This window comes from Octodon degus, unplaced genomic scaffold (genome assembly GCF_000260255.1).
Source record: "Octodon degus isolate 3935 unplaced genomic scaffold, OctDeg1.0 scaffold00001, whole genome shotgun sequence".
NCBI classification, from domain to species: Eukaryota; Metazoa; Chordata; class Mammalia; order Rodentia; family Octodontidae; genus Octodon; species Octodon degus.
The window spans coordinates 8,346,471-8,362,426 of NW_004524577.1; the positions used below are offsets into that span (position 1 = coordinate 8,346,471).

At 48.4% G+C, this 15,956-nt stretch overlaps 1 protein-coding gene across 1 annotated transcript; it reads right to left on the reverse strand.

The window, feature by feature from the left end:
• Window positions 1-4,599: 4,599 nt before the first annotated feature.
• Window positions 4,600-12,831, reverse strand: LOC101569106 (zinc finger protein 689). The gene is made up of 3 exons (XM_004623160.2): window positions 11,994-12,831; window positions 11,704-11,817; window positions 4,600-6,878 (listed from the first exon to the last, which is right to left on the reverse strand). The coding sequence occupies exons 1-3, from the start codon at window positions 12,196-12,198 to the stop codon at window positions 5,695-5,697; spliced, it is 1,503 nt and encodes a 500-aa protein (XP_004623217.1). The 5' UTR covers window positions 12,199-12,831; the 3' UTR covers window positions 4,600-5,694.
• Window positions 12,832-15,956: the final 3,125 nt, after the last annotated feature.

Sequence of the window (15,956 nt, forward strand, 5' to 3'; positions counted from 1 at the left end):
TTTATTTATTTATTTATTTATTTATTTTGAGATAGGGTCTTGCTGTGTAATCCACCATGGCCTCAAACACAGCAAGCCTCTTACCTCAGCCTCCGAAGTGCTGGGATTACAGGTGTATACCACTGCACCCAGCCTCAAAACTTTACTGAATTAATTTATTAGCCCTGACAGTGTGTATATATGTGTGTGATCTTTATGGTTTTCTAGATACAGATTATGTTATCTGTATACCATTATAGTTTTACTTATAGCCGGGTTTGGTGTTGCAAGTCTATTATCCCAGCACTATGGGAGGCTGAGACAAGAAAATTGCAAGTTTGAGCAACTTTATGAGATCCTGACTCAAAAATAAAGGATTGGAGATGTAACTCAATGCTAAGGCCCTGGGTTCAATCTCTTAGTGCTGGCTTTTTTTTTTTTCTTTTCATTTCAATTTGGATGCATTTTATTTCTTTTTCTTGCCTAATTTCTGTGTTTGGAGCTTTCAGTACAATATTGAATAGAAATAGCAAAAGTGGGAGAAAGCTTTCAGTTTGTCACCATTAAGTGAGTTCGTTGTGACTTTCTTTTTTCCTTTTCTTTCTTTCTTTTTTTTTTTTTTTTTTAATATTTTAGGGAAGGGTCTACAGGGTGTTTAGGGTCTCACTACTAGATAGGACTCATAGTGATCCTTGTTTTAAGCCTCCCAAGTGCTGAGATTACAGGCATGCGCCACCACGCCCAATCTCAATTACTGTCTCAGCACACCCCGCGGGCAGGGCTGGCATAGCACACCAGGGAATCGAGCCCCCAGCCTCTGCACTCTGCCTAAGCAGGCATTTTAGTTCATTGAGCTATTGGCTGTCCCTGAACACACCAGTTTTTTTGTTTTTTATTTTTTTGGGGAGCCGGGAATTGAACTCAGGCCCTTGTACTTGCCTTATTCTCCTGAGCTATCTCCCAGCCCCAACACACCGTATTGAAGTATTGTTATTTGTTTGTTTTACACTGGTGGGTGGTGCCAGGTTTTTGACGGCTCATATAGGTATCAGCCTGACTGGATTAAAGGACACCTAGAGAACTGCTAAATGCTGTTTTCCAGCATGCCTATGAAGAGCTTCCAGGGAAGCCCAGTGCAGGAGTCTGAGTGGCCTGAGGGAGGGGGATCTACCCCGTGCCTCTGGGCACCCTCCAGCCACTGGCGGGTGCAAAGAACACATAAGCAAAGGAGCTGCGCATTGGTTCTGTGTTTAGGAGCTAGGACATTCTCTTCTCTTGCTCTCTCTCCAGCTTAGATGAGTGATTTCCCATGTTCTCCTGTCTTAGGCCGCAACTGAGCCATGCCCCAGGCCTCCCAGGTCTGCAGGACCCAAGGTAGGAGTTCTCAGCCTATGTCATCCTGTCACGCGTTATCACCCCGTCATCTGTCTGTCCATCGTATGGACTCTGTCTCTGGAAAACTGACTAATAGAATGCCCAAACTCCTAAAAACAGTGATTCCGGTACTTGTACGCAGGTGTTCACAGCAGCAGTACTCACAGTAGGTATACTTTTGCACCAGGTCATGAATGATTAAAAAAGTGTGAGATATGTGTATACATATGATTCAGCTATGATGCTTTGTGAGTGAACCTCAAAAATATTAAATGAAATAAGCCAGACGCAAAAGAAGAAACGTGGGGCTGGGGAGATAGCTGCATAGAATAAGCACTTGCCTGGCAAGCGCAAGGTCCTGAGTTCAATCTCTGGTACCGCAAAAAAAAAAAAAAGGAAGAAATGTGGCATGACTCCACTTACATGAAATTTCTAGAATAGGAAAATTCCTACAGATAGTAGGTGAGAGGTTGCCAAGCATGGGGGTGAGGTATTTATAAAGTCTTATAATTTAAGGGCTAGGGACTGGTGAGATGGCTCAGTGGTCTAAAGCACCTACTTAGAACAAGCTTAGCAAAGCACAGGGACCGCGGTTCGATCCCCCAGCACCACATGCCAGCCAGCGCTGCCCCCTGGTGGGCTGAGCTGGCCACACACACACACACACACAAGTAAATTTTAAAAAAATTAAACCTTGCTTTATTATCATTATCATCATTATTATTTTGCATTCTCAGTGGCATGCTTGAAAATGTAAGAGACCCATGAAGGAGTATGTTCTAACACTTTGTAGATTTGTCTTTAGTGTATTTAGTACAAGGCCTCCAGGGTCTCACTACACAGATCGGACTCCTGTTTTTAGCCTCCCAAGTGCTGGGATTACCGGCGGGTGTCATGCCCAGTCTCAGTTGCCATCTCAGCTCACTGTGGGAGCGGGACCAGCACTGCAGCTGGGGATGAACCTGGTCCCTGCATCTACCTAAGCAGGCACTTTAATCTGCTATCTGGCCAGCCCCACATTGTAGAGTCTTATAAGCCTTAGACTGAAATGTATAGAAAGTGCTTAATAACAGTACCCCATAAAATTTCAGTCAGGTGGCTATTACTGGTATTGCAGTAGACCTAAGAATAACCAGAAGTAGATACAGAGAATCTACAATATAAACTGCTAATTCAAAGGCTGGCCAAATAGCTCAGCAGATTAGAGCACCTGCAGGCAGGTGCGGGGGCCAGGGGTTCCATCCCCAGGCCTGCTGTGCTGGCCCTGCCCTCAGGGCGTGCTGAGACAGCAGTTCAGACTGGGTGTGTGTGTGCCTGTAACACCAGCTCTTGGGAGGCTGTAAACAGGCAGATCAGAGTCCTGTCTAGTAGTGAGACCCTGAACACCCTGTAGACCCTTCCCTAAATTAAAAAAAAAAACTGATTCAAAAATTTAAAACCAGGTGTGGTGGTACACACCTGTAATCCCAGCACTTGGGAGGCTGAGAAAGGATTGCTTTGAGTTCGAGGCCAGCACATGGAGAAAGCCTGTCTCAAAAAGACAGAAAAGGACTGGGGAGATAGCTCAGGGGTGTAAGTGCCTACCTGGCAAGCACAAGGTTCTGAGTTCAATCCCTGGTACCAAAAAACAAAAAGAGACAGAGAGAGAAATTTAACTGAGCAGCCAGGCATCATGGCACACATGTAATTGCAGCACTTGGGAGGCTGAGGCAGGAGGATTGCCATGGATTTCAGGCCACCCTAAGGTACATAGTAAGTTCAAGGCTGGCTGACCTGAACAAATAGTGAGACCCTGTCTCAAAAACAAAAAGAAAATTTAATTGAAAATAAGATGGAGACAGGCTACAGGACCAGTTCTCTTTTTAAATATATTTATTTATGCACTTATTTATTTTGGTACTGGGGGTTGAATGTAGGATCTTTGCATTGAGCCACATTCCTAGCCTTTTTTTTTTTTTTTAATTTCAAGACAGAGTCATCGGGGCTGGAGAGATGGCTCAGTGGTCTAAAGCACCTACTTGGAACAAGCTTGGCAAAGCACAGGGACCGCGGTTCAATCCCCCAGCACCACATGCCAGCCAGCCGCACCCCCTGGTGGGCTGAGCTGGCCACACAGACACACACACACACACACAAACACACACACACACACAATAAATGTTAAAATTAAAAAAAAAAAAAAAAAACAGAGTCGTCTTACTAAGTCATTAAGTTGCTCAGACTGGGCTTGAACTTGAGATCTTGCTCTAGCCTCCCCAGCAACACCTGCATGCAGGCAGATGGGAGATTAATTATTCTGCTGTGTTAATTGTTGAGGAATAACTGAGAACAATCAAACCATGGTAGGCAGGAAGAGGAATTTATTGGAAAGATGCTGAGATCTCTCTGGATGCAGGTCCAGGGTCAGTGCTACAAAAGACGCTGGGACTGAATGAAGTGCCTTAGGGAGCCGAGGAAGTTAGATCTCATCTCTGCTCTCCTGAAATCACATGCTGGGATTTGGCTACCAATGGCTTCCAAGGTTTATGGACTACAGTCCATGTCTAAAGAAAGTTATAAAGTTCTGACAGAAGGAAGTACGAGGCTGGCGTGGTGACAGTGGATAGAGACACAGCTGGCTCCAACACGGGACGCCCAGCAGGCATCCTAGGACGCCTCTAATACACAAGGTAGGTCACTTGGTGTGAGGGGCTGGGTCTCCAGTGGAATGGTGGCTTTCTTCCAAGTCATGGAGTCGGCTTATTTTGTAAACAGTAATTCCACTGGAAGGCTGATTCATCAGACTTTTTAATGAGGCTCAATCCACTATGCCCTACGCCTGAGGAGTAGCTCATCATCCATGGAGAGACAGGCAAAGTTACAGTGCAACCTGCTAGATACCTAACCAGATGTCATTACGAGACCCTGTGTTTCCTAGCTGCTTCCTCACCCAGGCTGAGATCAGAGAGAAGCAGCAACCAGGGGAGGGGGACTCACTCTAGCTGCATGAGATAAGTCATTCTCATTCAGTGCCGCTGCCCAAGGCAAACTGTAGGCCTTGTTCTCTTTTTGTTCAATAAAGCTTTTCTGGGCACCTACCTACTCAGGGGACATGACCTGTCATGGAGGCCTGTCACCCACTAGGACACACTGCTACGGTGGCCCCTTCCGAGATCTGAAGGGAGGAAGGCATGGACACTTTTCTTCATATTCAAAGTGACTGAGGCCCCATGGAAGTTTCTGTGCTAATTCTGCCTTATTAGTTCCTAAGGATTCTCCTGCCACTACACACCTGGAATCAGTCCAAATCCACCCCATGAAATACAGTACAATAAGCCGGTCTCATACTGGGGATTGAACTCAGGCCCCTGCGCTTGCCAGGCAAGTGCTTATTCCACTGAGCCATCTCCCCGGCCCCAATTGTGTGAGCCTTTAAAAGACACACTAGAAAGTGCCTGCTTAGAGAAGCTCACATCCCTCTCCAATTGAAATCTTGTCTTAACCAGTTAGGTAAGCCTGCTTAGAACCATGGTTCCATCCCCAGTAACACATGCCATGCCAGCCCCACCCCCAGGGTGGACTGAGCCAGCCACAAAAAAAAAGTGAGTGACCAGAGCCAGGTGCAGTGCACACCTCAGCCCTGCTATTTAGGAGGCTGAGGAAGGAGTTTTGGCTAAAGACCACCTTGGGCATGCCCTCTCCAAAAAGAAAAGACTGACCAAATTAATGCTCTTTATCCAGGAAACTTGAGGGCAGAAAGGCTGCCACATAGATGAAGTATTAAACATAACCCAGGCCGGGTTTACAGAGCATGAGAGTGTGGTACTTATCCGGCGGAAGAGCAGCACTGTCCCACAAGTGACATGACCTGCATTGTGAAATGGTGAGCCCCTGTTGAGGGCCACTTTCAAGCAAGCAGTAGATCATGTGGCAAGAATGTTGTAAAAAATAGACCAAACCAGCTTAAGGCTGGCTTGGAGGAAGAGCCAGAGAAGGGAAGGTCCTGCCCCCCACAGTGGGATTTTCCTGCCTACATGCAAGGAGGCAGATAACCCTCCTATGCACAGACTGGAAAGCTACGTGGATCCTAATATAGACGGGGCAAACTCTTGGCCCTCATGTCCACAGACATATTTTAGGACAACGGAGCTTGGAAAACTTGAACCAAACAATGTCACCTCTCCTCATGGGACTACTCTAGACTTGCACAGTAAGGCAGCCAGTGTGGAGGACGACACTAAAGACAGGTGTGTGGAGCAGGGGCCTGGCTTTTAGTCCAGACTGTACTACATGCCTTAGGGTCCCTCCTTCCCTTTTCTGGGCCCTCCTCGGAAAGGAAGGGAACGTAACATTCTTTCCATTCTACGGGGTGTTGCCCCTGTGGCTGCCGGCCCCGGGAGTAGATGGAAGGTTACAGTTTTTGCCCTTTGGGCTACACTTGTGGACTGCCAGAGACCACCTCTGGCGGAAGCACCTGCCGCACTCAAGGCAGGGGAAGGGCTTCTCCCCCGTGTGCAGGAGCTGGTGCTGAGCCAGGTGGCTCCACTGGGCAAAGCGCTTGGAGCAAAGGTCACAAGCATAGGGCCGCTCGCCCGAGTGCACGCGCCGGTGGCTGGCCAGCAGCGAGGGGTAGGCGAAGCGGCGGCCGCAGTCCTCGCAGGCGTGCAGCTTCTCCTCTGTATGCGTGCTACGATGGATGGCGAGGGAGCCGCTCCGCCGGAAGGCACGGCCACAGTCGGGGCAGGGATAGGGCTTCTCCCCGGTGTGCAGGAGCTGGTGCTGGAGCAGCGTGCTGCGCTGGGAGAAGCGGGCTTCGCAGTGCTCGCAGGCATAGGGCCGCTCGCCCGAGTGCACGCGCCGGTGGCTGACCAGGCGGGAGGAGGAGGAGAAGCGCCGCTCGCATTCGGGACACGGGTAGGGCTTCTCACCCGTGTGGATGCGCTGGTGGATGACCAGGGCTGTGCGCTGGCGGAAGCGGCGGCTGCACTCCAGGCAGGTGTAGGGCTTCTCTCCGGTGTGCGTGCGCTGGTGGATGGCCAGCAGGGACGGGTAGGCGAAGCGGCGCCCGCAGCTGGGACACTGGTGGGGCTTCTCGCCCGTGTGTGTGGTCCGGTGATTGGCCAGGGAGCGGCTCCTGCGGAAGCAGCGGCCACAGTCCGGGCAGTGGTAGGGCTTCTCGCCGGTGTGGATCACCTGGTGCTGAGAAAGGTTCTTGCGCTGGGAGAAGCGTTTGCCGCACTGGTCACAGGCGTAGGGGCACTCGCCGGAGTGTGCCCGTCGGTGACTGACCAGCAAGGATGGGTAGGAGAAGCGGCGCCCACAGTCCGGGCAAGGGTAAGGCTTTTTCAGATTCTGAGCACACTTGTGGCTCTCCAGGGCTGGGCGGTCAGGAAAGGTACAGCCACAGTCAGGGCAGATGGGCCCACCAGACGTCTGCCTAGGGATCAGCCGGGGCTTGCTGGGCCTCCGCCCACGCTTCCCCTTTCGGGGTGGCTCCTTAGGTGGGAATGCTTCCTTCTCCCCAGTTTTCTTTCTGGTTCTGGTTTCTACAGAGATAGAGAAATTAATTTAACAATTACTGGCCTCCTACCTACTATTGTGTCTTATTTACAGTGCTACAGCTTACAAGAAGGGAAGACTCAGCCCCTGACCTCAACTGTTAATGCCACACAGCTAAGTGTGACATAGTGTTGTGGAAATAGGAGCTCCTAACAGGCTTGGGGAAGTCAGGGGAGATTTCTTAAAGATTAATCTGACTTTCAAAACTGAACTGAGGGCCTGGGATGTAGCTCAGCGACTTAAGTGCCTGCAAAAAAAACGGGGGGTGGGGGTGCTGCGAGATAGCTCAGTGGTGTAAAGTGCCTGCTTAAGCAGGTGCAGCTGGCCAGGTGCGGCAGCAGGAGTTCCTAGGGAGGCTGAGGGGCAGGAGCGTGCACATGCAAAGCTAGCCTGGGTGCTTTAGCAAGACCCGGGTCTTGAAATAAAATGGGCCAGCATATAACTCAGTGATAAAACACTTGCCTCGCAGATGTGAGGCCCAAAGTTAAATCTCCAGTAATAAAGCACACAAAACCCTGGGCGCAGTGCTGCACACCTGTCATCCCAGCAACCAAAGGAGGTTGAGGCGAGAGGGTTACAAGTTTGACTCGCACTATGGCAATTTATTGAGCCCCTCTACCAAAAAATCCAGCTTTGGAGGGCCTATCCCTTAGCTCAGTTCTTTAAGTGGCTGCTTCAACAAAGCAGTCAGGCTCAGGTTGCTGTGGTTCGGTCCGCACAACTCAAGCCATCCAAACCTGCCCTGAAGGCATTCGGAGCAAAAAAAAAAAAAAAAAAAAAAAATCCAGCTTAAAAAAGGATGGATATGTAGCTTAGTGATAGCACACCCTTAGGTTCCAACCCTAGAATCCCACACACACAACTGCACTTAGGGCTTTTACAATAAGCTACATCCCAGCCCTGAGCCCAGGGAGCACTAAGCTATAACCCTAGCCACTTTCATCATCATCATCATCATCATCATCATCATCATCATCATTATCATCATCGCTGTTATTAAGCAGGACCTCACTAAGTTGCCCAGGGCAGCCTTGAACTTTCAGTCCTGTCCTGGTCTCCCAAATAGTTGGACTGGAGGTGTATGCCACTGTACCCAGCAATTTAGCTGATTCTTTTTAATTTTTTTGGCAGGACCTGGGATTGAACTCAGGCCCTTGCGCTTGCCAGGCAAGCGCTTATTCTACTGAGCCATCTCCCTGGCCCTCTTGTTGGTTTTCTTGAGACAGAGTCTTGCTCTGTAGTTCAGGTTTGCCTTGAACTTACTGTGTAGCCCAGGCTGGTTTGGAAGTCAAGGTAATCCTACCTCAGTTTCCCAAGTTCTAGGTTATAGGTGTGTGCCACCACATCCAGCACTAGAACTTTTGTTGTTTTCTTTTATGCAGTAAATATATTTCTTAAAATGGGCAGTCAAGTTTCATGAAAAATACCTACATATAAAAAAGTATATGGATGCCAATCTTTCCAAACAACTTCTTTACTAATCTGGCTGATGTAACTTTAATACCTATAAATCATAATAGCAGTCTCCTGCCTCCTAATTATGTGTATGGAGGCCGGGGAGACAGCTCAGTAGAATAAGCACTTGCCTGGCAAGTGCAAGGTCCTAAGTTCAATCCCCGGTACCACAAAACAACAAAACAAAACAACAACAAAAGAGAGAGAGAACAGAATGACAACAAAGAACTAATTATGTATATGGAGAGTTAGCATAATTTAAAATGAAGAATTAAAAGTGTGGATGTATGGAGTCCCTTTTACTGCTACCTTAAAGTTTTGTTGGTGAACTCTTGTTTTCAACTGATAGTAAATAATGTCATAGGATAGTTTTCAAGTAAGCTTATAGTAAAAATTTGGTATAAGATAACATATTTTACAGAATGTAGATGCACTAAAGTCATTAACTTTTTTTAAAAGAGCTTCAAAAAAATTTTTAATTTTTATTTTTATTTATTATTTATTGTGTGTGTGTGTGTGTGTGTGTGTGTGGCCAGCTCAGCCCACCAGGGGGCAGGGCTGGCTGGCATGTGGTGCTGGGGGATTGAACCGTGGTCCCTGCGCTTTGCTAAGCTTGTTCTAAATAGGTGCTTTAGACCACTGAGCCATCTCACCAGCCCCAAGAGCTTCAAAATTTTAAGCATTAATTTGAAAAGCACCATAAACTTTTTATTTATTTTTGGTCTTTTTCTGAGACAGGGTCTCGCTATGCAGTTCGGGCTAGCATTAAGCTCACTTTGTAGCCCAGGCTGGTCTCCAACTCACAATAATCCTCCTGCCTCAGCCTCCCAAGTGCTGGGATTACAGGCATATGCCATCAAGCCCAGCTAAACATTATAATGTTTAAACAATTTTTTTTTTTAAATTTTATTTGTGTGTGTGTGTGTGTGTGTGTGTGGCCAGCTCAGCCCACCAGGGGGCAGGGCTGGCTGGCATGTGGTGCTGGGGGATTGAAACGTGGTCCCTGTGCTTTGTTTAGCTTAGCTTGTTCTAAGTAGGTGCTTTAGACCACTGAGCCATCTCACCAGCCCCTGTTTAAACAATTTTTATATTTAAAAATTTACTATCAGGCTGGCCAGATAGCTCAGCAGACTAAAGCACCTGCTTAGGCAGAGCACAGGGACCAGGGTTCAATCCCCAGCACCACAAGCCATGCCAGCCCTACCCCCAGGGCACACTGAGATGGTGAATGAGACTAGGCATGGTGGTACATGCCTATACTTCCAGTGCTTGGGAGGCTGAAAACAGGAGGATCACTATGAGTCAGATCTACGTAGTGAGACCCTGTGCTAAATACATTTTTTAAAAAATTACTATCAAAAATAGGAAAAACTAGGACCAGCAAGATAGCTCAGCAGACTAAGTGCCTGCTTAGGCAAGTGCAGAGACCGGGGTTCAAATCCCCAGCACCAGGTACCAGCCCCGCCCCCAGGCACACTGAGCTGGCCACTGAGTCTGGGCATGGTGGTATTAGCCTGCAGTCCCAGCACTAAGGCTGAAAACAGGAGAATCACTGCTGCATAGTGAGACCCTGTACCAAATACGCTTTTTTAAAAAGGAAAAACTGGGCTGGTGAGATGGCTCAGTGGTCTAAAGCACCTACTTAGAATCAAGCTTAGCAAAGCACAAGGACCGCGGTTCAATCCCCCAGCACCACATGCCAGCCAGCCCTGCCCCCTGGTGGGCTGAGCTGGCCACACACACACACACACACACACACACACGTAAATAAAATTAAAAAAAAAATAAAAAAATAAAAAGGAAAAACTATATGCAATTTTTTAATCTGTAACTTTTTCATCTAGTAGGAAAAAAAATCCAGAGAAATAAAGATTTAAAACTTAAACATGAGGGGGCCGGGGAGATGGCTCAGTAGAATAAGCGCTTCCCTGGCAAATGCAAAGGCCTGAGTTCAATCCCTGGTTCCGCAAAAAAAAAAAAAAAAAAAAAAACCTTAAACATGAGTTAAAATAATCCCTATGCATAATGTGAATGTCACTTGAAAAAAATCAAACTAAAAAAAAAAACCTCTCGGGGCCGGGGAGATGGCTCAGTAGAATAAGCGCTTCCTTGGCAAGTGCAAGGGTCTGAGTTCAATCCCCAGTTCCACCAAAAAACAAAACCTCTCATGAACTATTTAATGTGCTTTAACTACACAAAGGTACCTACTCTGCAAGGACCACATCCTGTCTCATGTCTTAAATACCTGCAGCATTGGGTGTGGGGGTGAGGATCTCTGAGTTGAAGACCAGTCTGGGCTACAGGCTGACCCTGTCTCAAAAAACAAACACTATTAGTGTTTCCAGAACTAGAATTTATATTTCTATTCAATTTTTGTTTGTTTTGAGGCAGGATCTCACTACATAGCCCAGGCCAGCCTCCAACTCGTACTGATCCTCCTGCCATAGCTGGGATTACAGCCATTCACCACCACACCTGGCTTGGGCCACGTGTTGTCCAGTGGTTCCCAAGCCCAGATGTACATCCAAATCAAATCAAACTATTAAAAAGATAAATTCCTACATATCAGTGCATTAAAAGTTCTGGGATGGGATCCCAATACCTGTACTTTTACCAAGTTCTCCAAATGATTTACATACAACAGCCATAAGTTGTTTTTGTTTTTGCAGTACTGGGGATCAACCCTAGAGCGCTACACCCCCAGCCCTTTTCTTCCCAAGTAGATGTGATTACAAGGTTGTGCCACCATGGCTGACTTCAAAGTTTTTAAGAAAGGAATTATGGTCAAATTTGAATTTTAGAGATATTCCTGGCCTTAGAGAATGTGACAGAAACTCCAGCCCAGACAACTCCATCTGCCCCGTGGATGGGTCTGGCTTGGCACCTGAATGACCCTAACCAGAGCGTTGGTTGGTCCTGAGGATAAGGCAGTGTGTTCTTCAGTCATTAGGTCACCCTGTCATTCACCGCAGAGTGAAGCTCCTGCACCCCAGCAGTGTTCCCTACAAGCCCTGTCAACCAAAGCCCAGAAACAGAAATTTCGAAGCTCTCAGCCAGGGCCCGACGCAAAACAGGCTGGAGCAGGCTCTGGGAGGCAGCCAGGAGAGCAGCTCTCTCTAGAGCGTACACGTGAAGTTCTTGCGGGTGGCCAGTGTCACATCGACTTGGGAACTTCTGGGTAGTGAGCGACCCCATGCCATCAGAAAGAAGCCCCCGAGGTCGTGCAAATGAACACGGTGCAGCAGCTCGGCCATGGGTCACGGTCAGACCAAGGCCAGACCAGAACTCCGGACTGAGTCATTGGAGGTCAGGAGGTCAGAGGAGGGCTGCGAGCTCCCCAGGAGCGCTTTCACTCACTTCTCTGGACTGTTACCCCTCTTGGGTACTCCTGCGGGTCTAGGGCAGCCGGTTCCCAATCATCAGTGTTTCGCTCCAACCAGGAGATGAGAGCTGGCTTGGGACCTGCGCATCCTGGGGAAGGAGAAGCGGTCAGAGGCCGGTCTTGGGCAGCCCCGGTGCGGCTGCTTCCGCTGGGCCCCTGCCCTCCGCCCGAACTAAGCCAGGAGCTGGACTCCCTGCCCTCCCCCACCCCGCCGCAGGACCCTTCGTTCCTCGGGGCCGCGGAAGCCGCCGGGGCAGGGCCTCACCGAGCGCGCCTAAGTGGCCGTAGGTCTCGCGCATCACATCCCGGTACAGGGTCCTCTGCGCGGGCCGCAGACACCCCCACTCCTCCGGGGAGAAGTACACGGCCACGTCCGCGAACTTCAGGGCCCTTGGCCTTCGTCCCCTTCTCTGGCTCGGCCCGGCCCGGCCTGGTCCCCGGGCGGGGAGTGGGGCTGAAGGCGGCGCCATTGGACCCCGAGACTGAGGAGCCCCGCCGGCCGAGGGCAGAGCGTGGCTGGGAGCCCTGGAGGGGATCGGAGCCGGCCGCCTTTGGGGCTAACAGAAACCTCGCTGTTATTCATAAAACTCTTGCCTGAACTTGGGTGAAAGGCACTGGAAGATGCCTTTGGGGAAAATGGCGGCGCTGCCACCGCACCGCCTTTGCCTGAAACACAGGCAGTTTCCAGCTATCGATTTTATTGACCGGAGCGCCATGCCGGCTTCCTAACCTCTTTGCCCTAAAGTGTAATGGCGCTGCAATTGGGCTTCACGCCCTCTTTCCTCACCCACCCCATTCTTCTCGCTCATTGGGCGGCGGCCAAGTATCGAGCGCTCTGATTGGGTATGAAGGAAGGCGGCCTATTTGAAAGCAGTAAACGGATACGTAAGGGCAGGCAGCTGGACCGTCACTGTGATCTCGGTGATTTCCAAAGTGGGGTTGCAAAGAGCTGCGATCAGTCTGGTTGGTTTTGTTTTTGTTTTGTTGTGTGTTTGTGTTTGTGTGTGTGTGTGTGTGTTTTTTTTTTTTTTAACTTTCTCTGAAGGAAAACTGTCTTTGCCTGTCTCTGAAGGAGGAAAGGATTTGAGTTACAGCTACTGTGGCTAACCCAATGCTGAGATTACTTTGGGATTTTGTTGTGTTGTAACTTCAGAAGAGCCTTTGCAATTGTTAATTTCGTTGTTGTCATTGTCTTCATGTTGTCCCCAGTACTGAGGATTGGACCCTGGGCCTCACACATGCTAGCTAAGTACTCCACCACTGAGCTCTTTTCTTTCCTTTTTTTTTTTTTTAAGTTGGAAAGGGATCTCACCAAGTAGCCTGGTCAGCTTGTTGTCTCAACCACCCCAGTACTGGGGATACTGAGGCAGCCACATACTCCCATGGTGTGGTAGATTGGGGCTTTTCCAAGGGGAACCACAATACAAGACACATTTTATAAGATGATTTTACAATCACCTGGGAATCATATACAAAGAGTAAAAGAAACCTGTCCACACACTGAAGAATCCAGTTGAGAGCTGGAGAGATAGCTCAGTAGAATAAGCACTTGCCTAGCCCCCCCCCCCAAAAAAAAAATATCCAGTTGAGGGCATGGATCCTAATAGCCTGCATGAGTCCAGCTAAAAACCTAGAGCTCGGGGGCCAGGGAGATGGCTCAGTAGGATAAGCGCTTGACTGGCAAACGCAAGGATCTGAGTTCAATCCCCAAAAAATCCTAGAGCTCATAACAACGCCTCCCACAAGTCCAACTGGAGGCCTGGAGCCCTGGACAATGTCTCATGCAGGCCCACTTCACAGATCTGTGCAGGAAAGGCCCAAAGGCGGGAGCTAGGAAGTCTGTGCCATTGGGATGACGGATCTGTGTCAGCAGGCTGAAGAATCTAAACTGGAGCCTGGAGGTGATACCCAAGGTACGAACCACAGCTCCCCCAAAAAGTACCACAGCCATCCTTAGCAACAGTGAGGTCTTGAGCTCCTCCAGCGATGAGGAAAGCTGAGTTCCCATCAGGAAAGCCAACATGACAAGTGTGGGGATCTGTTGGTCTCTCAGTGTGTGTGATCCATTGTACTCGGGGAGAAACAGCAGCAGAAATGAGGAAAAGTTAAACAATCCACTCATGAGTTTCTTGGGTCATGCTACTAGTAAGGAGGAACAAAGATTTAAGCTTGCATGGCAAGAAAACAACCTTTATTCATACCACCAAATTAGGCACCATTCCTTTGGGGGGCTGTGGGGGAGTTTGTTTGTTTATTTGGACTTGGTTTGGTTTTTGGTTTTTTGAGACAGTCTCAATATGTAGTTCAGGGCTGGGGAGATGGCCCAGTGGAATAAGTGCTTCCCTGGCAAGTGCAAGGGCCTCAGTTCAATCCCTGGTTCCAAAAAAAAAAAAAAAAAAAATGTAGTTCAGCCTGGCCTTGAACTATGTAGCCCAGGCTGGCCTTAAACTTATAGCAACCCTCCTGCCTCAGCCTCCCAAGGGCTGAGATTACAGGTGTATCCCATCACCACTAGCACTAACATTCCCTTGCACTAACCTAACTTACTTGCTCACTCAGGAAGCAACCTGAACTTTTGTTCTCAGCTTCCATATTCTGCACAATTTCCATTTTTAAAATTTTATTTTATAAGAAAAGAAAAAAATAAAAATAAAAGTTTCTCTTTTTTAATGTATTTGATACAGGGTATCACTATGAAGCCCAGCCTCCTAGTGATCCCCTATTTTCAGCCTTGCCAACCCTGGAATTACAGGGTGCACCACCACACCCTGGTCTCTGTGGCCAGTGCAGCACATGGTGCCAGGAATTGAACCCTGGCTCCTATGCTTGCCTATGCAGGCATTTAGTCTGCTGAGCTATCTAGCTGGCCCTAAAAGTTTCAAATCAGGCTAACAGAGGGTAACAATAATTGATACATTGTGCATTATTCTCTTCATAGTAATTACTCAGAGTACAGGATATAGGCATTAGTCAGCCCTGTAATCCTAGCGCTTCAGAAGCTAAGGCAGGGTATTGCCCTGAGTTTGAGGCCAGCCTGGGCTACAAAGTGAGTTCAGGGGTATCCTGAAGTATACAGCGAGACAGCGAGACCCTGTCTCAAAAAAAAAAAAAAAAAAAAAAAAGATCAAGGCAGGGAATAATGTCCAGACAGGGCCAGGGAGATAGCTCTGTGGCATAAACACCTGCCTGGAAAACCCAAGGTCCTAAATTCAATCCCCAGTACCAAAAATACAAGTCCAGACAATATTACCATACATTCTTCTTTTCAATGAATTAAGAGAAACCAGCTGTCTAACTATCTTAAGTAAATCCGTGCTTTTTTTAAATTTTTTTTTTTTTTTTTTTTTTTTTTTTTTTTTTTTTTTTTTTTTAGGGAAGGGTCTACAGGGTGTTTAGGGTCTCACTACTAGATCAGACTCATAGTGATCCACCTGTTTACAGTCTCCCGAGAGCTGGGATTACAGGCGGGTGCCACCACATCCAGTCTCAATTGCCCTCTCAGTGCTCTCCAAGGGTGGGGGCCGGCACGGCAGGCCGGGGGATCGAATCCTGGCCCCTGCTCCTGCTTGCAGGGACTTTAATCCACTGAGCTGATTGGCCAGCCCCCATGCATTATTTGTATATAACAGTTGTTCAATGTTCAAAGCGTAGTGCTAGGTACTCTGAGTAGAGAGGCATTCTCCATTATAACTCTGTATATTGCAATTGGTGTCCCGCCCAGATCCCTTTCAGTTTTGCCTCAGCTCCTGAAGGCTGCTGTCTGCAAACACCTACAGCTGGCAGTCTGGGCTTTTTCCTCCCAATTAACCCCCATGCGTGGACCGTGTGTTAGTGTGGAGTAGCCCTCCACCAACCCAGTGGATGTGGACAGAACTCGGCTGCCAGCCCCTCGGTGGAGACAGCTCTGAGCATGTTCTGCGTCAACTCTCAGAGCTTCCCAGGACTAGTTCCAACTGCGGCCCGTGGTTCAAGCCCTGGGAAACATAGGTGGTTTTTTTTTTTTTTTTTTTCTTTTCTTTTTTTTGGAGAACTGGGGATTGAACTCAGGCCCTTGCACTTGCCAGTGAGGCGCTTATTCTACTGAGCCATATCCTGGCCCCAGGTGTTTCTTGAACTGTCCTCTATCCCATCTCCCTAGAATTAATGGTAGAAGCAGCTGGGTGTGATAGTACATTCCTGTAATGCCACCTACTGGGAAGGCAGATGGCAGCCGGGGTGATATAGTAAG